The sequence below is a fragment of the Macaca fascicularis genome, chromosome 14, assembly GCF_037993035.2.
Source record: "Macaca fascicularis isolate 582-1 chromosome 14, T2T-MFA8v1.1".
Taxonomy (NCBI): Eukaryota; Metazoa; Chordata; class Mammalia; order Primates; family Cercopithecidae; genus Macaca; species Macaca fascicularis.
Genome location: NC_088388.1, coordinates 75839113 through 75863955, shown reverse-complemented (window position 1 = coordinate 75863955; position 24843 = coordinate 75839113). Strand labels below are relative to the sequence as shown.

General features: G+C 39.9%; 1 protein-coding gene across 10 annotated transcripts in view; it reads right to left on the bottom strand.

Moving 5' to 3' along the window:
- The window catches only part of ACER3 (alkaline ceramidase 3), a 167519-nt gene that overhangs the window by 44580 nt on the left and 98096 nt on the right, over positions 1-24843 (bottom strand). For 7 of the 10 annotated variants that reach the window (XR_012423548.1, XM_065528747.2, XM_065528749.2 and 4 more), the window contains 3 exons: positions 21185-21237; positions 9675-9727; positions 1021-1102 (listed from right to left, as the gene is read on the bottom strand). Coding sequence is in view for 9 of the 10 variants with exons in the window: in XM_065528747.2 (XP_065384819.1) it covers positions 1021-1102; positions 9675-9727; positions 21185-21237 (188 nt within the window). In the remaining variant the exon portion in view is untranslated. Of the gene's footprint in view, positions 1-1020; positions 1103-9674; positions 9728-9851; positions 10117-21184; positions 21238-24843 lie in introns of those variants that run through there. The other 3 variants (XM_015435518.4, XM_074014833.1, XM_045371257.3) reach the window with 2 other exon arrangements.

The window sequence follows — 24843 nt, the reverse complement described above, 5'->3', positions numbered from 1 at the left end:
TAAACAAAGCACACAAGGGTATTTATAATCTGACGTCTGTCTAATTCACTAGACTCATTCACTGCTCTTCAATTACCATATGTGCCAGCCATATTAAATCTTGCCCAATTCTACCAGTGGTGTTGATTTAATGAGACAATAAAGATAAAGTACATGGTTACAATATCTGGCATAAAGTAAGTGATTGAAAATGGTAGTTCACTATGTTGTTTCAAAGTTCTCTGCCTATGAACAAACAATACTGCTATCTACAAATGCTTCACCACACTCTTGCCCAGGGGCCTGATGAGCTCCTAATCATCAGCTAAATTCTAGTTCAGGTGCCTCCTCTTGAAAGCTTTCCTTGACCCATGCATGAAGCCTTGATTGAACCTCCTTTATCTCATCACCATAGAAGTAGTTTTTACCCCTATTATTACAGTTATTATCTTTTGATGAATTCTTTGTGTACATGCCTAAAATCTCTAATAGAATGAGCTCCTCACAGATAGCAACTGCTTTTTTTTTATCATTTCTATATTTCTAGTGCCTGACATGGTAAGTTTTCAATAAATGTTTTTTGAAATGAATATTTTCATAATATAAAATGCAATTTACTTGAGGAAAAAAAGCATTAATGTAGGATTAGAAGTGACTAGCTATCTCAACTTACTAGGGAAAAGTTAACCATTAAAACAGTCACATTAGGACCAATGGAGCAGAGCCAATCTCTTATTTTTAACAAATAGGAGCTAATATGTCCATCTATGAGAAAAATTAATTTTTCCCTATTGCTACTAATATTTGCTTTTCTCTTTTCCCCATTAAAAACTAAACAGAGTTTTAAAAGTATTTCAATTACAGTGAGAAGTAACATTTAAACAGGGAACAAGGGAGCAATATTTGTCAGTGTGATATTCTCGTTTTGTGTAGCAAGATTGCAGTTTGACAGCATGAAGCAAATACTGGAAGTAAAATATGCCAAACTCTATAAATGGTGAATTTACATGCTTAATCTGTTAGAAACAAAATATGACTTACTGTGGTTACTATTAAACTGAATAGAACTAAGGTAAAAAGCAGATGGTAGTTTACTGAGTTCTTGATCTTGAAACATTCAAACCTTGAAAAAAAGAGAAAGAAACTTTTAAAAGAAGATATAAGTAGGAACATAAATAGAATGCTGCTTTACCACTTGCCTGTATCTCTCAATGATCGAGTGATACCCATCATTTCTTTCCACTCGTAGTCTTAGAAAACCTGCACTGCCTATTATCCTCTAAGAGGCTGGAAGGAGTAGGACTAGACATATGACTTAAGCTGGGACAATGAAAGGCTCTTGCCTGAAAGTCTGGAGTTTGGGAGGGAGAGACTGAATCAATTCAGTATAGAGAGTCAGCTGGGCACGGTGACCCACGCCTGTAATCCTAGTACTTCCGTAGGCCAATGCAGGAGGATCACTTGAGCGCAAGAGTTTGAGACCAGCCTGGGCAACAAATTGAGACCCTGTCTCTACAAAAAATAAAATAATTAATGGGCATGGTGGTGCATGCCTGTAGTCCCAGCTACTTGGGAGGCTAAGGTGGGAGGAGAGCTTGAGTCTGGGAGATAGAGGGTCTGGATGACAGAGCAAGACCCTGTCTCAAAAAAAAAAAAAAAAAAAAAGTATAGAGAGTCAAAGTCATATGGACTCAAGGTCTGAGGCTGATATTTGGGGGCAGCCAAATTGAATGAAGAAGTAGATGAATGAGCAGAAGTAATCTGCAGGGAGAGAAAAATATAGCAGATACAAAGAGGTGAAGCCATGTGGAGAGGAAGGAATGGCAAAAAGAAGGAAGGGGGAAGAACCTGCCCTTCCAGTTCTAGTAAGGTGGGGCTGTACTTCCTGCTATTGGGTCCCATATAATTTCCTCATATCCTTACAATAAATAAATAATCTCTCCTAATTCAAGCTAGCTTGAATAGGTTTCTATATCTTGCAACTAATGATTCCTAAGGAACATTATTGGAGAAAATACCAGTCTATTATAATTGTCTCTTTCCTTATCCATCTCCTCAACTAGCCTGAGAATTCCTTGTGTGCAGGAATAAATTTTATTTTTTTCATATATCTAGCACAAAGATAATGCTTAACACATATGAGGTATCTGGTAAATATGCAAATATGAACAGACAATTGGCCATCAGTGAGTATCCAATCCAACCTTTGAGGACTGTGACTTGGTATAGGCAGCAAGAGTGTTCTCTCAGTTTACTATTGGCTGTGGGAATTGGACCAACTCTTATTTTCTTGTCTGTAAGGAAAGGTGGTTAGAAGAGGCACTTTCTAAGATCTCTTTTACCTTTAAATTTTGCGACTTGGATAATGATGAAAATATTAGGTGAAGTATTAGTTTTTACTTTTAAACTCTATTATTCCAAATTTTAAAGCAAGTTATCTATTAAGAAACCAAGGTCTTTAGGAGGCCTGGCTTGTATTTATTACCATAGTTATTTCACTTTATTACATATAGTCACTTTCTTATCTGTCCCCTTCCTCAGACAATGAGTTCCTTGACTCTGTATATACAGAGTCTAGGATCATGCCTAAAATAAAGGAGGTTTTCCAGTACATGTTTCACAAATGAACAAGCACACAGAAGGCAAGACAGATTTAAAAATCATTAGAGGCCGGGTGCGGTGGCTCACGCCTGTAATTCCAGCACTTTGGGAGACTGAGGCGGGAAGATTGCTTGAGGTCAGGAGTTTGAGACCAACCTGGGCAACATGGCGAAATCCCGTCTCTACAAAAATTCAAAAATTAGCCGGGCATGGTGGAGCACACTTGTAGTCCCAGCTACTTGGGAGGCTAGGTAGGAGGATGACTTGAGCCTGGGATGAGGAGGTTGCAGTGAGCCAAGATCATGCCAGTGCACTCCAGCCTGGGTGAGAGCCAGACCTCATATCAAAAGAGAAAAAAAGCAATACTATTGAAAATAGCATCCTACCCATGAAAAACACAGGGTTAAATTTCACAAAGATCTATTCACTTAAAATCACAAAACGTCACTGAGATAAATTAAAGGAACCTAAATAAATGGAGAAATATACCACAGTCATGGTTTGGGAGACTTAGTATTGTTAAGATAGTAATTTTCCTCCAACTGGTCTATAGAGTCAAAGAAATTACAGTCAATCTTCCAGCAGACTATTTTGTAAAAATTGACAAGCTGACTCTAAAATTTATGTGGAAATGCAAAGGGCCTAAAATTTCCAAAGCTACACTGAAAAAGAACAAAATTGGAGGACTTACTCAGTAACTGACTTCAAGATTTACAATAAAGCTACAGTAACTACACAGTATGAGGATACACACAGTGATCAATAAAACAGAATCGAGAAAAATGTCAAGATAATTTAATGCAGAAAGAATAATCTCAAAGATGGTTCTGGAACAACCAGATACTGGTAAAAAAAAACATGATCTTTGACAAAACTAACTCAAAATGGATCATGGACCTAAATGTAAAATAAAGTTATAAAACTTCTAGAAAAAATAAACAAATAAACAAAATATCTTTGATCCTGGGAAGGCAAAGATCTATTAGGACACAAAAACACTATTCATAAACATTTAAAAAATAAATTGGATTTCATAACAATTTAAAACTTCTGTTCTCCAAGAGACATTAATTGAGAAGACAATTCACAGACTGGAAAAAATACTTAAAATGCAAATATCTGACAGTACTTGAACCCAAAATACATAAAGAATTTTTACAATTTAAAAAGAAAAAAAAGCTAGTTTATAAAAATGGGGGCTGGGTGCAGTGGCTCATGCCTGTAATCCCAGCACTTTGGGAGGCCGAGGCAGGCAGATCACAAGGTCAAGAGATTGATGCCATCCTGGCCAACATGGTGAAATCCCGTCTCTACTAAAAATACAAAAATTAGCTGGGGGTGGTGGTGGGCACCTGTTGTCCCAGCTACTTGGGAGGCTGAGGCAGAAGAATCACTTGAACCCAGGAGGCGGAGCTTGCAGTGAACTGAGATCATGCCACTGCACTCCAGAATGGCAACAGAGCGAGACTCCATCTCAAAAAAAAAAAAGGAAAAAGGTTTGAATAGATAGTTCTCAATATAACATATACAATTGGACGATTAGAATATAAAAAGATGTACATCATTAGTCACTAAGACAATACAAATTAAAACACCACAGAGATAGTATATCATACTCACTAGAATGACCAAAATAAAAAAGACTGATAATACCAAGTCTTGGCAAGGATATGGAGCAAATGGAATTTTCATATATTGCCAGTAGAACCATAATAAGGTGCAATTAAATTGAAAAACAGTTTGGCAGTTTCCTATAAAGTAACACATATACTTACCATACAACACAGAAATTCCACTTCTAGTTATATAACCAAGAGAAATGAAGTCATATATCCATACAAAGACTTGTTAACAGGTGTACATAGTCCTTTTATTCATAGTAGCCCCAAACTGGCAACAACCTTAATGTTCAACATTGGTAAACAGTATAAAATAGACTACTACTAATGATGTATGTAACAACATAGATGAATGTATTCATCAGAAGTAATTGGCAAATTAGTGCCCTCAAAAAATATTACACTGAATAAAAGAAGCTAGTTACAAAAGAGTACATATGGTATAATTTCTTTTATATAAAATTCCAGAGCAGACAAACTAATCTATAATTATAGAAAGTAGATCAGTGGTGGTCTGGAGGCCAGGGTAGGGGTCAGTATTAACTGTAATGGGTCAGAAAAGAATGTTCTAAAGTGATAGAAATGTTCAGTTTCTCTTTCTTGCCCTAAGGGTAATGGGTACATAGGAGTATACATTTGTCAAGACTCATCAAACCATACACTTAAACTGGGTGCATTTAATTCCATGTAAACTATGTGTCAATACAGTGGATTAAAAATTATTTCACCCCTTTCATTTCCTTCTATGTGTCACTTAAAGCGTACTACAGCAGGGTCTTTCTGAATGGGGGAATATGAGCGTAAACAGATACTGCAGAAGATTGCCGAGGAAAGATTAGAATCAAGAGACATACTTTTTGAGAAACAAAAGCTTTGCCAATAAGTTTGTTTTTATAAACAATTAAATCATTTATTTTAATCTTCATGGGGAATTTATAAGTACTATAACCTCCACTTTTACAAATGAAGGAACAAAGATTAAGTGACTTAAGCTCATTCAGTTACTAAATATCAGAGCTGAAAATTGAACTACAGTATCAGTATCCTTATCTTCTAAGTAATATCTGCTGTTCCCTAGCATTAAAACTGTTTTTTCTTTCTTTCCTTCTTTCTTTCTTTCCTTCCTTCCTTTTTTTTTTTTTTTTTTTTTTTTGAGACAGGGTCTTGCTCTATCCCCTAGACTAGAGTGCAGTGGTGGCACAATCATAGCTCATTGCAACCTCGACCTCCTGGGGCTCAGGCAATCCTCCTGCCTTAGCCTCCTGTGTAGCTGGGACCACAGGTGTGCACCATCATGTGAGCTAATTGTTTAATTTTTTTGTAGTGACAGGGTCTCACTATACTGCCCAGGCTGGTCTTAAACTCCTGGGCTCAAGCAATACTCCTGCCTTGGCCTTCCAAAGTGCTGTTATTACAGATGTGAGCAACTGTGCCCGGCTCCTAGCACTAATACTTAAGAGTTCCTTGTACCCATTATATGATTGTTATCTGATTCAATATAGTCATAATTGCTAGCTCAAGAATATCTTCTCCTAAAGGTATATACACATCAGAATAGTTTTTAAAATATGTTATTAAAGGAGTTTACCTTATTTTTTTAGAACAAGGTGATAAACTATGGATCAAGGCCAATCTCTTGGCCTGAGCCTGTTTTTTTTGTTAGTTTGGTATTGTTTTTTGTTTTTCTTGAGACAGGGTCTCCCTCTGTTGCCCAGGCTGAAGTGCAGTGGCACAATCATGGTTCACTGCAGCCTCAACCTCCTGGGCCCACGTGATTCTCCCACCTCAGCCTCCCAAGTAGCTGGGATTATAGGCATACACTAGCATGCCTGGCTAATTTTTTAATTTTTGTAGAGACGAGGTCTCCCTATGTTGCCTAGGCTTATCTTGAACTCCTGGGCTCAAGCGATCCTCCCACCTTGGCCTCCAAAAGTGTTGGGATTACATGTGTGAGCACTGTGCCCAGCTAAACCTGTTTTTTAAAATAAAATTTTACTGGAACAAATGAGTCATATTCATTTATCTACATATTATATGTGGCAGCTTCCAAGCTACAGCAGCAGAGTTGAAGAGCTGCAACAGAGACTCCTGTCCCACAAAGCCTAAAATATTTACCATCTGGCCCTTTACAGAAAAAGTTTTCTGATCCCCGTTCTACATCTTTTTTTTATGGGGGGAAAGGGTCTCACTCTGTCACCCAAGCTAGAGTGTAGTGGTGCCATCTCAGCTCACTGCAGCCTCTGCCTCCTGGGTTCAAGCGATTCTCCCACCTCAGCCTCTCAAGTAGCTGGGACTACAGACACACATCACCACACCTGGTTAATTTTTTGTATTTTTACTAGAGACAGGTTTTCACCATGTTGGCCAGGTTGCTGTTCTATATCTTCGTACCTAACTTCGAAATAGGGCTTGATGCCATATGGGTCATAGCAGCTAGATGGGCATTCTTACTTTTATTGTTTCTGGATAAAGATCAGTCTTAGTAAAGGTAAGAGCCAATAGTGATATAGTTGGTTATAGCTAACTAAAAATAAAAGAAAAAAAACCTTTCAATTACTTTAGTGTGTACCATTAACTTTGAGAGAGGTATCAGGAAGTAGAAGTCACATATGAACTGCTTTAAATTGTGGCTCCACCACTTAAAAGTGTCTCAGGATCCTTAGGGTGTTGCTTTTCTAGCTGGAAACCTCTGTGGCTGGTGGCACCTTTGCTAGAGTTTTGTTCTGGCCCACTGGGCTCATTCTGCCCACTCGGTCTGGCAGGCTGCACTTGGCTCATGCTAACAGCCTGGATCCCATGCCTGCTAAGGGGAAGCCAGGCATGGAGCAGTGAGAGGTGTGTGAATGGGCAAGCTTGGGGTCTGATCACTGTGCACAGCCAGGCACACTGGCTGTTGTAGCAGGGCGGGCAGCTTCAGAAGCCAGCAAAGGCACTGTCTCCATGTAAGCCTGTGGTTTGATCAGATACACCATAAGCATCTTCCACTGTGGGCACCCACATCTGGACAAGGGGAATGCTTGGTGCCTGGAAACTTGGAGATGCCAGAAACCACCAAGCCCCAAAAAGGGTGTCACAGCCCTGGCTCACAGAGCCCCTAGGTCTGGGCTCTCCGAAGCGCCACGGCTCTTCTCTCCTTCTCATCGCCTGCAACGTGGCAAGTGTGGGAGAGGGATATGTTTCAGCCCTGTTTGTGTTACATCTCTTTCAGTGCACCATTTGGCAGGTCCTAAGTTCTTGTCCTGCATCCAGGAATAATGAGGTATGTGGACAACTGAAGGATAAGCAAGGTGGAGAGGGGCTTTATTGAGTGACAGAACAGTTCTTGGGAGACCCAAAGTGGGTAGCTCCTATCTGCAGGCAGGTCATCCCAACGAATGTCCAGCTGTCAGTGGAGAGGAGACCCAGAGTGGGTAGCTCCTATCCACAGGTGGATTCTCCAGTCATCTGTGTGAGTCTGGCTGGGTCTGGGGTTTTTATGAGCTTAGAAGGGAGGAAGTGAGTTCTGACTGATCCATAGACGGCCATGGGAGGGCTTGGAAAAAGCACTATAAGTTATCACTGTGGGCCACAGACTACACCTGTAACTGACAGCCTGGCTTCCAGGCTTCAGGCCGTCCCCGGCTTGAAGGCATAGCTTCACTGGGGACTGCCCCTTGCTGCCCAGGAGCCTGTCTGCCTCCTGCTGCCATCAATGTATGGCCCAATTGCCCAGGCTGTTCTTGCAGAGGGATGCCTGCAGGCCCATGCCAAGCTGCCCTTGTTCCCCACCTCGGCCTCCCTCCAATGCTTGTTGGTGCCCAAAGTCCAGAGGGGGCTGAGGTGGCAGGGGGCTGGCATGTCAGCACCACCCCAAGCACATGCACACCTTGCCAGGTTATGACAGCACCTGGCCTCGGTCACAGCTTTGCTCTGTCCTGGAGTGGGTGCTGGGAGCGCAGAGAGGCCAGGCAGTGGGAGCAGGCACTTTCAAGCCTGCAGGGGCAAGGGGCTTCCTGGAACTCCAAGAGCACAGGGATGCCCAGGTCCAGAGCTGTGGCTGGGCAGCTGCAGCTGTGCCCAGGAGTGTGGGGCTCCTGCTCCACCGACTCAGTAGGGGACGGGGTTCCCACCTGTTTTCTGCCCCCGCCAGCTCTGCCTCCCCTGCTGCAGCCAGCATCTTTGCAGTGGCTGCTCTAACTGGGCTGCTGCTGCCCTCAAAAGCCTTGTTACTAGGGCCTGACTCAGGCATGTGGGTCCCTACATAAGCTAGTAGTTTTTTCCCCCTCCAAACACATATTCTTAACATATTTGTCCAATGTTTAAAGAAGGCTGATGCTGCAGGATAATGGGTGAAGGCGGCTTTCCTCTCATGTTCCCAGTGACTTAGCTAGAGCCCAAACCTGCATACCCTAACTTACTCAAATAGAAGACCTATAGCTAACCTCACCCACCCTCCTTAGAAGGCACATTATTTGATCATGCAGTACAGGAAGGGTCCCACTTCCACACTTCTTCCACATACCCAGGCAGCCTATCAAAGTGTTCTCCCAACCTCTCCTTGAGAGGAATTATGATCATTGTAATTTTTTCCATCATGATATATTTCCAGGGATATTTCAGTGTTCCTTAGAGACTGTTTACCTGGACAGTGGCCTGGCTGGTATGCTTTTAAATAAAGCTCTGTTTTTGTCCATAGACAAGTTACTACATTTCTCTGTGCTTTACTTCCTTGTCTATAAAATGGGGACAATACCCATTTATCTTGCATAGTTGTTGAGAATTAGAGATGGCATTATACAGTGCCTAGCACAGTACAAAGTAGATAAATATTGGCATTTATTAATGTTACTATCATAATCATTTTTATCTTACAAGATTGATTTTTTCCCTGACATTCAGAAAATGCAAATTAACTTGATAATAAAGTAAACAGAATATAATACAGTAAGAGAACTTTGGATTGGGAATGGCCTGTAAACTGTTTCCATATTTGTAAATAATCAATCAAAATAAGTATATTCTTGAGAGCATTTAGTCTACCTTAGAATAAGAAAACAAGTGTCTATTTAAAAGATAACTTCAAACAAAAAGGAGATTAAGTTGACACGATCACTATACAACTAGAAGTGTACCTCACTTTTCTGGTAAGCTTCTTGTTAAACTATATTGTAGAATACAGAAACTTTATCTGAAAACTTTTATGGCATAATATGAAAATCTTTATCTAAATTTGTACACATTATTCACTTGGGAAAGGCAAATTATGCAATTTAAGCTATTTAGATTCTATCTAAATTGGCTACAGGGTTTTGAGATCACAAAAGTTAATAAACAACATTATTATAACTTCCCAGAAATTATACTCTATTTAAAATTTATAATCTTCTACACTATTATAATATTCTAGTAACATAAATGTATCAGTTATATTAATTCACTATGAGGTAAATATAAATTTTTAAATATATCAAACAATGAAATTTTAAAAGTACTTACATGCAGTACACAAATATGCAACAGCTGTATATCATTGGGAGTTCATCCAGTAGCTGTAAGAAACAAAGAAAGATAACAGGCTTGAATATCATGGAGCAGCAATTATTATGCAAATCAAAATAAGATATCAAAATGATTAAGATTTTCAGCTCTTAGATTAGGTACAGAGGCTCACACCTGTAATCCCAGCACTCTGGGAGGCCAAGGTTGGAAGATCGCTTGAACTTGGGAGTTTGAGATCAGCCAGAGTAACACAGTAATACCCTGTCTCTACAAAAACTTAAAAAAAAAAAAAATCAGCAGGGCATGGTAGTGGCATGTGCCTGTAGTTCCAGCTACTTGGGAGGCTGAGGCGAAAGGTCGCTTGAGCCTGAGAGATCGAGGCTGCAGTGAGCCATGATTGCACCACTGTACTCCAGCCGGGCAACACAGCAAGATCCTGTCTCAAAAAAAAAAAAAAAAAAAAAAAAGGTTTCAGCTCTTATTTCATTTCTTTTACTAATTCTTTTTATGTATTTATCATCAAATTTACTCTGAGTATGTGTGTGTAGTTTACTGTTTTTGAACAAACAAGGTTATTATCCAAGTGTCCTAGTGTACATACCTAAGCAGGGTACCTGACTCACTATTCCTGGAGGGCAGACTTGTCATTGCGCTGCTTATATCATCTGGTATTACAAACTATGATATTGCACCTCCAGAAAAAAATGATGTCCATCATCTGTAGGTCCATAGGTCCTATCAGTATTCTTTTGCATTTCCATCCTTCCTATATCACCTTAAATGGATAAAGTGACTACTAACATACATAAGAAGAGGTATTAATGGCCAGGGAAATAATTTTATTAATCCAAGTAAAGTATATCTTTGAGAAATAACATTTACTATTATTATTAGCAGTGATAATAATAGTAGTAATAATAATTACAGCCATTATGTGTTAAACTGCAAACTAGACACTAAGCTAGGTGTTGTAGATACCAATCTTACGGAGTTTATTTATCACTAGATATACATTTAATTAATTCTTTAATTAATAAAATGTCCACTATGTGCCAAGTAATGTGTTAAGAGCTGAGGATACAATTATAAGACACAGTTACTGCCTTCAAGGAGTTCACATTCTAATTAGAGGTTAAGGGAATGAAAGCATAGAGTAAGGATTCCAACAAAAGGAGCACACAAAAGCCAAAGAAAGTGATGGCAGGAATGAAATGAAATGGGGTGGTGAAGAAAGGCATTCTAGGAAGTAGGAAGAGAGCTTATGTAAAGTGAATGATGTATTCTGGTAAATTATCAGAATTATGAAAATAATAGCATTTGTGCAAGTTAACTATTTTTAGTCATTAATTTTTTATTTATTTATTTTTGAGACAGAGTCTTGCTCTGTCACCCAGGCTGGAGTGCAATGGCATGACCTCAGCTTGAATGAGGTCTGTGGATTACATGTAGTAATAAATCAATGTTAATTATTGATTTTGTTGGTAGTATTGTGGTTATGTAGGTGAGTTTTTTTTTTTTAAGATATAACTTACATACCATAAAATTCACCCCTTTTTTTTTCACCCCTTCATACAACAGTAAAAATTTATATCCCTTCTCTCCTTCACTAATTAAGTTTCAACAATGTTCGGCTTTCAGTTCTTCACATTTCTTTCCTACCACAAGACCTTTGCATATGCTGTTTCTTCTACTTAAGCTTCTCCTCTTCCCCCAGTCCCCCTTTACCTTAATCACTTCTGGATATTTTTCAGGTTTCATTGTATGTGCCACTCCTTCACCCTAAGGATCCTGAGATACTTTTAAGTGGTGGAGCCACAATTTAAAGCAGTTCATATGTGACTTCTACTTCCTGATACCTCTCTCAAAGTTAATGGTACACACTAAAGTAATTGAAAGATTTTTTTCTTTTTAGTAAGCTATAACCAACTATATCACTGATAGCTCTTACTTTTACTAAGACTGATCTTTATCCAGAAACAATAAAAGTAAGAATGCCACCTAGCTGCTATGACCCATATGGTGTCAAGCCCTATTTCAAAGTTAAGTAAGAAGATGTAGAACAGCAGCCTGGCCAACATGGTGAAAACCTGTTCCATCTACCTTTTTGCAGAAATTGACAAGCTGATCCTAAAATTCATATGAAAATGCAAGGGACCCAGAGTAGCTAAAACAATCTCAATAAAGAACAACAAACTTGGAATACTCACACTCTCCAATTTCAAAACTTACTACAAATCTGCAGTAATCAAGGCTATGTGGTATTAGCATAAGAATAGATATATAAGTCAATAGAATAGAATTGAGAGCTGATAAACTCACACATTTATGACCAGTTGATTTTCAGTCAGAGTGTTAAGACAACTTAATAAGGAAAGAACAGTCTTTTCAACAAATGGTTTTGGGACAATTAGATATCCAAGTACTAAAGAATGAAGCCAGACCCCTACCTCACACCACATAAATAATTAACTCAAAATTGACCAAGACCTAAATGTAAGACCTATACTCTTAGACAAAAACACAGATAGAAATCTTCATGACCTTGGATTAGGCAATAGTTTTTTAGCTATGATACCAAAAACATAAGCAACAAAAGGAAAAAAAAAACACACACACACACAGATAAAATGCACTTCGGTAGAACTGAAAACTTTTTTTTTGCATCAAAGGACACTACTAAGAAAGTGAAAAGATGCGACAGGCCATCCATGCTCTAAGCCTGGCAAGGGTCTGCTTGCCTGTGTCCCACATGGTAGAACTCGGCATCTGTAGGGGGCCTGCTAGGGGCAGGAAGGGAGTAGCACCCAACCCTGAGCTGGGTGCTCATGCTTCCCTGGAGCTGGGTGGAGGAGCTGAGGGTGTGGACAGGCATGAGGTATGGACATGTCCGTCCCTTTGAGGACCAAGATCATGACCACCACAGAGCGAGCACCTCCGGGGTTCTCAGATAAAAAGTCTGACAGCCACTGAGGCTCACCAGGCTACTGCAGCAGTCCCAGCAGAAGCAGGGCCAGGCTGAAGCAGTGACACCACAGACTTCGGGCATAGGGGGTATCTCAAGGCTGCTGTAACAAGTCACCATAAATGCAGTGATACAAAATGGCACAAGCTGATGACAGTTGTGGAGGTCAGAAGTCCAGAATGGCTCTCACCAGGCTGAAATCAAGGGGCCAACTTCAGGGGAATCTGTTTCCTGCCTTTCCTGGTTTGAGAGGCCCCATCATGGCTGTCACCTGTGGAGCTGCTGTGCTCCACAGGCCTGGCCTCACTTATGGGGCTTCAAGAACAGTGCCTAGATCGTCTGAGAGCCTGTGGCATCACTGTCATGACAAAGGAACATTTGGGATGCACTGGAAGCCCAGAAGTCCAGAGATGGGGATAGGAACCATCAGTTACTATGGGGCACCCTGGGGGTCCCACACACACCACTGTGGGTGTCAGACCCTCAGATTGTTGCCACTTTGGGAAGGGGTCAGCAGTTTGCAAAGGACTCTGGACAGCAGTAGGGAGCAGCAATGACACAAGGGTTCCCCCCCAACCCCTGACACTGTTCAGACCTTCACCCCCTAGCACATGGAGGAGGTGTCGTGCCCCTGCTTCAGGAAGCCTCGAGGGAGACACACGCACCCTCAGAATTCCCAGTTGGGGGCTCCTCACTGGAGGGCACTGGCAGAAACTGGTGTCAGAAAACAGCAGCACAGAGCGGATCTGGAACAGATCAGGGTATCACAGAAAAGATGCTTCATAAGATGTGTTTTGATGAGGATATTTAAATAAGTGTAATTTAATTGATGTTAAAAAAAAAAAAGAAAGTGAAAAGAAAAGTCACAGAAGAAAATATCTGCAAATCATATCTGTATCCAGAGGCTAGTATCTAGAATATAGAATACAGAAAGAAGTCTTACAACTCAATAAGAAAAATACAACTACAGCTATTTTAAAAATAGGTAAAGGATATCAATAGACATTTCTACTATGAAGATATACAAATGGTGTCAATAAGCACATGAAAAGATGTTTAACATTAGTCATTAAGGAAATGCAAATCAAAGTCACAATGGGAGAAACTACTTCATACCCACAAGATGGCTATACTAAAAAGATAAACAGTAACAAGTATTGGCAATGATATGGAGAAGTCGCTGGTGGGGATGTAAATGGTGCAGCCACTTTGAAAAACAGCCTGGCAGCTCCTCAAAAGGTTAAATGACCCAGCAATTCCACTCCTAAGTATTGGTCTAAGAAAACTGAAAACATACATCCACAATGAGGGAAACTAAAAAAATTTCACCCCCAAATATATTTCTTTCATATATTTTGGGACAGCGATTCAGAGGGACTAGAAACCAAAGAAGAGCTAAAAAGCTGTCTTTTCTAGAGGAGATGTGCATCTGTAGAGGAAATAAAGTCAAGTAAATAACAGATGCAAACAGGCTTTCTTTGAACCACCCTTCACCCCTTCATCTGGATCTAGGAAAGATTAACTGAGAATCTGACACCTTTAAAGGTCTGACAGAAATATTTACCAAAGGCTACCATCTGTTCTTTCTGAGAGCTGCTACCCATGAAGTTTCATCCATATAACAAGGCTGCCTTTGCTAGCCAGGCCTTTCCTCTTCTCTCCCTCTTATAACCTGTCTTGCTACCATAACCTGTTTTGCCAAGCTCCAAGCCCCTATTCTTTGTGTGACCTCAAGATGGTATAAAAGTATCAATCTTCTGATCATTTGAGTTTTTCATATTTTGTATGCCATGCCCATACACATGTTAATAAGACCTGTATGCCCTTTTTCTTGTTAATCAATCTATCATCGGTTTTTTGTTTTTTTTTTTTTTTTTTTTTAGATGGAGTCTTGCTGTATCACCAGGAGGAGTGCAGTGGTGCAATCTTGGCTCACTGCAATCTCTGCCTCCTGGGTTCAAGTGATTCTCCTGCCTCAGCCTCCCCAGTAGCTGGGACTGCGGGCGCATGCCACCACACCCAGCTAATGTTTATATTTTTAGTAGGGACAGGGTTCCACCATGTTGGCCAGGATGGTCTTGATCTCTTGACCTCATGATCTACCCACCTCGGCCTCCCAAAGTGCTGGGATTACAGGCATGAGCCATCGTGCTCGGCCTATCAGTTTGTTTTATAGACTCAAATCATTGAGCCTTTGGGGAAAAACGTAAACTTTCCTACAACACAACTTGCACACAAAAGTTCACAGCAACATTATTCATAATACTTAAAACATGGGAACAACCTAAATTTCCATTAATTGATAAGTGGATAAATGAATGTGTTATATCCATACAATGTAATATTATTTAGGTAAAAAAATTAAGTACTTCTTGCTACAGCATGGATGAACTGTGTGAAAACATGCTAAGTTAAAGAAACCAGACATAAAAGGCCACACATTATATGATTCCATTGATATGAAATGTCCAGAATGGGCAAATCTATACAGGAAGACAGTGATTGTCAGGGGTCGTTGGAGGGAATAATAGGGAGTGGCTGCTAATGGGCATGGTTTTCTCTTTGGGATGATGAAATGTTGTGGGATTAGATAGTGGCAATGGCTCCACAATCTGTGAACATACATAAAACTACTGACTTGTACACTTCAAAAGGGTGAATTTTTACTGTTGTATGATGGGGTGAAAAAAAAGGGTGAACTTTATGGTATATAAGTTATACCTTAAAAAAAAAAACTCACCTACATATCTACAATACTACCAACAAAATCAATAATTAACATTTATTTATTACTACATGTAATCTGCAGACCTCATTCAAGTTTAAGTGCCTCAATATCATAAATACAAATATGAACACACACACACACGTACACTGTATTTAGTTGTCAGGTCTTTTTTATCTCCTTTTATCTAGAACACTTCATCAGTCTTTGAATTTTATGACTATCATACTTTTGAAGATGATAGGCCAGATGTTTTATATAATGTCCTTCAATTTGGTTTTGTCTGATGTTTTCATAATATTAAATTTAGATTGCACATCTTTGGCAAGAGTATCAGAGAAGTGATGATATTTTTCTTGTTACTGCATCCTACTAGGTGGCATATGTAAACCAAAAATAAAGTTCTAAGCCCTCCAACTGACTAGATGGACAGCTCTTGGCCAAGGGGACCCCAGAGAAACATGAAAACTGAATTTTTAGCCATGATGAAAGGAGGTCCAACATGCCTTGTTACAATCCTCACCCTTTTGGAGTTTAGGCATAACTGCCCAGGATTAAGGTTAAAACAGAGATCATAAGACTGACAAAACAGATTTTGGCAATAAACAGTCATTACCAAATTATAATCATGGTAAGAGGTGCAAGGTAGCCATGCAAGCTAAGAGTTAAGTTACACCCTGCAAACCATAAGATCTTATTAAACAGGTTTCTTTCCTTAACCCGCTATAATGTGGCTTGCTTTTCAACCTGACTTTAGTATAGCATCATATGACAAGGAAATCAAAGGAACTCCTGAGACTGTATTGTCATGAGATAGGAATAATATAGGGTGGAGAAGAAATTCCAGGCAGCAATTTCATATGACTTAGAGTCTTTGGGCTGGTAAGATCCTGAAAAACAGGGTGTGAACCAAGCTGGCTAAGACCGATTGGATCCAACATGTCACTGGATTTGACCTAGGTTTCACCTAGGACTTCATTATGTGCTCATTAACATACTAAATCACAAACCCAGCAGCATGCTGAAACAGGTCAGGGTCACTGGTCTCGTTGTCTAATGTGTTATCCGAGCTCGTAGTCTCACAATCAAGAAAATTAAGGAGTATGGACACAAAGAATCAGGTTGGAGCAAAAGTTTAATAAGCAAAAGAAGAAAAGCTGAATTCAAAAGCTTTCATAAGAAACTGCTCTCATGTCTGTGTTTGAGGAATTTATCTATAAAACTGTGTGCATAACTCCCCTTTATCTATGTAGTTATGGGTATATCTCTAGATAAGCATTAAATGAATTTTTTTTGTTTGTATAATTGTGGGTTTGTTTAAAGTAAGCCCCCCTCCTCCCTGTGCAAGTTTCCATGGAGCCCACTGTGTACATGTCTGAAAGGGGGAGGACACTTCCTGGGCGCTCGCTAATCATACAAAGAACAAAGGGCTTCTATGCTGGACTTTTCCTGCCTTGCCTGCTTATCTGTGGCTTATCTGTGCAGGTGCACTGTAGCTGCGATTTTTTCAGGCAGGCACCTTATACAGTCTGAGTTTTTCTCCAAGCTGCACTATCTTGCCTGTAGCTGTTGATTTTTCCAGCAGGCAGCTTTTTCTGAGGACCAGCCTTAACTGTTTACCTAACTAATTTTTCCTTTTCTTCTCCCTCACTATGACAGTTCCAGGAATACCTATATTTGATATAAAAATGGGTGGCACCACAGTTCTGATGAATCTCTACCTTTTCCAGGAATTTTCATGAATATTCCATTCCTTGGTTAGAGAAACACATAAAGGTAGCAGCCCCAAACCCCACTGCATGACATTCTCTCAAGTACATCTGCACTCCTTTTTCTTACCTTTTTTCTTTGCAATAAATTTCTTTACTTTTATTATTTTTCGACTTGTCCTTGAATTCATTCTTGTGATGGTATCAAGAGCCTAGACATTGGCTAGGATAGAGGTCCACTGGTGTTTGGGGACTTCCCCCAGTCCACCAGTATCACACCATGCCATGGTCACTAATACTGGCTCAGAATAAGCCTTTAAAAAATATTTGACAGGCCGGGCGCAGTGGCTCACGCCTGTAATCCCAGCTCTTTGGGAGGCCAGGTGGGTGGATCACCTTAGGTCAGGAGTTCAAGACCAGCTTGGCCAATGTGGTGAAACCCCGTCTCTACTAAAAATACAAAAATTAGCGAGGTGTGGTGGCGGGCGCCTATAACCCCAGCTACTCAGGAGGCTCAGGCAGGAGAATGGCTTGAACCTGGGAGGCAGAGGTTGCAGTGAGCCGAGATCACGCCACTGCACTCCAGTGTCGCTCTGGGCAACAGAGTGAGACTCCATCTCAAAAAAAAAAAAAGTAAGCCGGGCATGGTGGTGCACGCCTGTAACCCCAGCTACTCGGGAGGCTGAGGCAGGAGAATCACTTGAACCTGGGAGGCAGAGGTTACCGTAAGCCAAGATCGCACCACTGCATGCCAGCCTAAGCGACAAAGGCGAAACTCCATCTCAAAAAATAATAATAATAAAAATTAAAAATAATAATATAAAATAAAAATATTTGACAAGGTTTAGTTTTTCCATTAACACATATAATTTTGATTTGTCCCATTAGTGATGATTAGGTTGCTTGATTAAGGTATTTCCCACTAGGCTTCTCCACTGTAAAGGTATTCTTTCTCCTCTTTTTAAATACTTGGTGGAAAGGTACTTTGAAACTATATAAACATACTCTTCAACATCAAACTTTTTCTTCATTTATTTATACTCATGCATTATTTCATTTAATACATCATTTATTATCTTAGAATGGACTCAGATTTCCCATATTACTCATCGGGTTATAACTATTATAACCTGTTACCATTTATTTTGATGCTCAAATTGTCCCAGATTTGGCCAGCAGGAACCCCTTCAAGTTGGCTTCAGTGTCCTTTTGACATATTCCCATAATTTTTTAAGCCTTTTCATTTTTTCTGGCATAAAAAGATGATCTAGGCTGATATTGTCCTTTTTTTTTTTTTTCTGCCCCAGCCCTTGGAATCAGCCCTGCTTCCTTTTAAAGAATGATTTTTAGAAAACAAGATCTGGATGCTAGATATATTCTTTGGCTTTGAAGTTCCCCATTCCCAGATCCTCTCATGGACAGAGCTTGAGAATGTATGTACATATGTGTGTATTAAAATATTTAAGTATGTATACATATATACAAAATACATATGCATATCACATATTTTCATATCTACATGTCTATAACATATGTATGTATTGAACATATGAGTTTGCACTGTTAACTCCAATTTCAATTTGTCACCACAGAGTTCATTCTAGTTTTCATCTTTTCCATGTTTGCGACTTTGTTCTCTAACAGTAAGAAACCTGGCTCCCATTCTCCTTAGTATATTTATTTATTTGATTAATTACCCTGTATGCAACATGGCTTCCATTGCTATGTCTCCTTTTCCCAAGCAATGCCCTTCTCACTCAATTCAGGCTCCAACACTCGGTGCTGGGCTGCTGCTGCACCTCCACTTAGAAGGCCTCTCGACTCTGCTTATGCTCTCAGATCCTGCAGTGGGCCACTCTGCCATGTAGAAGTCACCCTCACCTTCCCAGGGTACCAAAACATGGCACAAAGCTGTCCCCACTATGTGGCACTCTCCCCATCCCACTCAGATTCCAACCACATGTCAAATGACCTCCCCAGTGTGTGAGGACACCCTCCTTATTCTGCACTGAGCTGTCCCCTTTGCATGGATACTTCTTCAACCCTGGTCTCTAATACCCTGTCCCTGGGCTGCCTTGATGTGCAGATACCCTCTTCACTCCTAATTAGGCTCTGACACCCTACACTGGACTATCCCCCTATGTTGACACTCTCTTTAACTGGCTCAGGTCCCAGTGTTCTGTGATGGATAGTCCCCACCCCATGTGGCTATCCTATAAGCCACACTCAGGTTTTGACACTCCAGTGTGGCTACTGAGCACTTGAAATAAGCCTAATCTTAACTAAAAATATATTGCAGGTATAAAATATAACCAGATTTAAGAATATGAAATACTTTATTCATAATTTTTTATATTGATTATATATATAATATTTTAGATATACTGGGTTAAATAAAATATATTATTATTATTATTCGAGACGGAGTCTCGCTCTGTCGTCAGCCTGGAGTGCAATGGCGCGATCTTGACTCAGTGCGATTTCTGCCTCCCAGGTTCAAGAGATTCTCCTGCCTCAGCTTCCCGGGTAGCTGGGATTACAGACGCACACCACCACACCCAGCTAATTTTTGTATTTTTAGTACAGACGGGGTTTCACCATGTTGGCCAGGATGGTCTCGATCTCCTGACCTCGTGATCCACCCACCTTGGCCTCTCAAAGTGCTGGGATTACAGGCGTGAGCCACCATGCCTGGCCAAATAAAATATACTATTATTTTCACCCATTTCTCTGTAGTTTTTTTCAATGTAGCTACTAGAAAAATTTAAATTACAAATGTAGCTCAGATTTTATTTGTTCTACTGTTCTAGAAGTTTCTGGATTAGTGATGGGAAATCAAGAGATCAAAAGACTAAGGACTTGATGACATATATGCCCTCCTCTGAGTAAGGATGGAAACTAAAAATCCTTGGCTAGCTCTGCAGGGGTGTCCAATCTTTTGGCTTCCCAGAGTCACACATAAAATGAACACTAATGGCCGGGTGCGGTGGCTCATGCCTGTAATCCCAGCATTTTGGGAGGCTGAGGCAGGCGGATCACCCGAGGTCAGGAGTTCGAGACCAGCCTGGCCAACATGGTGAAACCCCATCTCTACTAAAAGTCCAAAAAATTAGCCGGGCTTGGTGGTGGGTGCATGTAGTCCTAGCTACTTGGGAGGCTGAGGCAGGAGAATTGCTTGAACCTGGGAGGCAGAGGTTGCAATGAGCTGAGGTCGCACCACTGCACTCCAGCCTGGGCAATAAGAGCAAAACTTCGACTCAAAAAAATGAAAAATAAAAATAAAAATAGGCCGGGTGCGGTGGCTCAAGCCTGTAATCCCAGCACTTTGGGAGGCCGAGACGGGCAGATCACGAGGTCAGGAGATCGAGACCATCCTGGCTAACACGGTGAAACCCCGTCTCTACTAAAAAATAAAAAAACTAGCCGGGCGAGGTGGCGGGCACCTGTAGTCCCAGCTACTTGGGAGGCTGAGGCAGGAGAATGGCGTAAACCCGGGAGGCAGAGCTTGCAGTGAGTCGAGATCCGGCCACTGCACTCCAGCCTGGGTGACAGAGCTAGACTCCTTCTCAAAAAAAATAAATAAAATAAATAAATTAATTAATTAATAAATTGCAAAAAGACCTCATAATGTTTTTAGAAAGTTTACGAATTTGTATTGGGCTGCATTCAAAGCCATCCTGGGTCACATGTGGCTCACAGGTTGGACAAGCTTGCTCTAAAGTCTTGCTACCTAGAGGGACTCAGACCATTCAAATGGATGCCATAGAAACATGAAAGAATGCAGGTATCTCAGAATAAGAATGTATTGTTCTGGTAAACTGATTGTGTCTTTTTAAGATGTCCCCATGTGACTGCTCTCTAATGCTGCTCTCAATTGTATATGCCTGCACAGAGATGGTCAAAAAGCCCTATACTATTTATACTTGTTTTCTTTATGGACTCACCTGCTTATTTCTTTACTTCACTTAGTTTGGATCCTCAGACTTGAAGTAAAAAAAACTCCAGAGATTACAAATCCCATCTTTTAGCCATAGTTATGTGCTCTTTTCTCAAATCTGAAGTACTTCTGAATTAAGAGAAATAAGCATTTGTCAATTTCATCATTACTAACCTGCATTTCATATTTCAGAGTCATGTGGAAGCACCAGGATCCCATTCCTACCACTGAAATTAAACAAATGAAAAAAAAATTAGCATGAAATTCTTTGTGCGTGGCCAGAGTGACCTGAGAAGACAATAAGACATTTCAAAGCACTGAGTTAAGGATAATGAAGTTTATAAAATCTAGTGGCAAGATATAGCTGACTCTTGAGTAAGTGCTATCATTGATGAAATTTTGGTGTAGAAAAGAAGTACTATGTAAGTTCTCTTAAATTCCCTCCTACTAAGTGGCTTACTAGACTAACAATATTCCATTGTTTCTGTAAAATGTATTATCTGATGCTCAGGATAAGTTTTAATGCACGTAGCTGGTTAGCTACTCCTTTGCACTTCTGTCCCAAATGGCTAAGGTATATGCTTAGTAAGAGCTGGTCAGTTTGTTCCTGAACTTGTTGATGCCATTGTGTTTGGTTATCAAAACTATGACTGCAAAAAGAGTTGTTGCTTCTCCAAGAACTATTTTAAATGCTTAAAGTAGACTCAATAAAAATGAGTTGCTGGCCAGGCGCGGTGGCTTGCGCCTGTAATCCCAGCACTTTGGGAGGTTGAGGCGGGTGGACTACGTGAGGTCAGGAGTTTAAGACCAGCCTGGCCAACATGGCGAAACCTCGTCTCTACTAAAAATTTAAAAATTAGCTGGGCGTGGTGGTAGGCCCCTGTAATACCAGCTACTCGGGAGGCTGAGGTAAGAGAATCGTTTGAACCCAGAAGAAGGAGGTTGCAGTGAGCTGAGACTGTGCCACTGCACTCCAGCCTGGGCAACAAGAGCAAAACTCCGTCTCAAAAAAAAAAAAAAAAAAAAAAAAAAAAAAAAAAAAAAAGGTGCTAATAAAAATCATTGTTGAATTAGTTGTGGTTGGATATCTGTTACAGACTGGGAAAAACAGTAAAAATCTAAAAAGATTCTGTAGGCAGGGCACAGTGGCTCAGGCTTGTAATCCCAGCACTTTGGGAGGCTAAGGCCAGAGGATCACTTGAAGTCAGGAGTTCAAGACCAGCCTGGGCAACACAGCGAGACTTTATTAATACATAAAATAATAATAATAAAATTAAAAAATAAAAAGATTCTGTGTTCATGTCCTAAGTTCTTCCCAAGTGCCTCCATTTTAAATGAACTATTTTCATTTTAGGGTTTTATAAAATGTTTGGTTTTTAAAGCAAAAAAGAGTAAGTAGAACTAAAATTAGGGTCTCTCATTCAATGGTCATGCCGTATGTTAAATAATTGTCAAAGATTATATACAACAAAAATAAAACCTCAGGCCCAGCGCAGTGGTTCACACCTGTAATCCCAGCACTTTGGAGGCCGAGGCAGACAGATCACCTGAGGTCAGGAGTTTGAGATCAGCCTGGTCAACATGGTGAAACCCCATCTCTACTAAAAATACAAAAATTAGCCAGGCATGGTGATACACACCTGTAGTCCCAGCTACTTGGGAGGCTGAGGCAGGAGGATTGCTTAAACCTGGGAAATGGAGGTTGCAGTGAGCTGAGATTGTGCCACTGCACTCCAGCCTGGGTGATAGAGTGAGACTCCATCTCAAAAATAAAAAAACAAAAATTAATACAAATTAAAAATTAAACTTCATGTATATATGTATTCAATAATTCTGTGCTTCAATATATCAAAGGTTTAATATCCAAAATTTAAAAAATTCTATGCTTCAACTTAAAAAAATTAACTGACCAAGTATCAGCCCCTATGACATCTAATAAAGCTTTTTTCTCTGATTCAGGTTAGTTCAGAATTTACTGAGTGCATCCTATTTGCCAAATTCAGTTATAGATGCTGAGGTACAAAGATAAGATCCAGTCATTGGCCTTAATGAAACATATAGTCTAATGGAAGAGACAGGCAGATAAACAGTGCCTGTACATGGAGATATGCGTTGAATACCATGGAAGCACAGAGAAGGAACGCTTGTGAAGGAAATCCAAGAATGCAAGAATGATGGTACAGATTAAACTTAAGGATACATAGGACTTAGCCCAACAAATGTAGTAAGTAGGGGTGTCATTAAATAACTTGTATGACACCACCTGAGAAAAATTTCAAACTATATGTTATTCTTGCCTTTAAAAAAGTCACTATATAGATTGTAATTTTTATTCCTCAAAATGAAATGAGGGAAATAAGATAGTTATTGCACTCATCTCATTAGAGAAATAAGGAAGTGGGGTGGTTCGTGTCTTTTTTCCCAAAAAAGTAATTAGAAGGTACAAAGGTAGGTAAATTATTCAATGTAAAAGGAAAAAAATAAAAACCTTTAAGTTATTTAAAGTCACACAATAACAATATATTATGAATTAAAAAAATAAGTGAGATGGGATGATTATTCATCTTGGTAGAATGGCCACTTTATCATGCCTTACTCAAGGACTGTTTTAATCAAAACGTTTTCAAAGTGTTCTCTTGATACTGTTAAATTATATAGCATTAAAGGTCTGATTTTTTCCCCCTGCTTTTGCTCACAGAGCCATTAAACGTCTGACTTTTTAGAGATCTCTACAATTTATTTCCTTTCAACAATCTGGGTAACACATAAAAAAGTATTCTGATAGAAAATCTATTCTGGTGGCTACTCAGAGGTTTCAAATTGCTTTCAGGAGAGGGTAGCACTAGGTTTATTCCTCTTTTTCTTTGTTATTTTCTATTCTTTTAAAAAAAGTACTCTCCTGCAACTGACATTTCCAGACATTTAGAGTCCAAAAACATGTAACAGAACAGCATTTTTATTTTGCTCCTTTAAAGCAAACCACCAAGTTTTGCTGAAGTTTATCAGGTTTCTTGAGATACAATTCACATAAAATTAATTCAAAGTATAGAATTGAATTGTTTTCAGTATATTCAGACTTGTGCAAACATCACCTCAAGCTAATTCTAGAACATTTTCATCACCCCTAAAAGAAAGCCTATACCCATTAGCAATCACATTCCATTTTCTCTCAACCTCTCCAGCCCTGGGCAATCAATCTACTTTGTCTCTACAGATTTGCCTACTGGGGACATTACATCTAAGTGGAATCATATATCATGTAGTCTTTTATGTCTAGCTTCTCTCCCTTAAGCATAATGTTTCCAAGGTTCATTTATGTCATCACATGCATCAGTGATTCATCCTTTTTATGGATGAATAATAATATTCCATTATATGAACATACCATATTTTACTTATCCATTCATCAGGTGATGGACATTGCTATGTACTGAATGTTTGTATGCCCGCCTCCCCAACTCCCCAGTTCATATGTTGAAGCTCTAACTCCTAATGTGATGGTATCTGGAGGTGAGACCTTTGGGAGTTAATTAGGTTTAGATGAGGTCATGTAGGGGTGGGGTCCCCAGGATGGGATTAGTGCCCTTATAAGAGGAAGACACTGAAGCTTGCTTCTTCTCTTTCCACAGCACAAACAGAGGGAAGGCCATGTGAGACACAGCAAGAAAGTGACAGTCTGCAAGCTAGGAAGGAGACGTTTTTTGGTTTTGGTTCCTCACCAGGAACCAAATTAAATGCTACCTTGATCTTGGACTTCCAAGCCGCCAGAACTGTGAGAAATAAATGCGTGTTGTTTAAGCCACCCAGTCTATGGTATTTTGTTATGGCAGCCC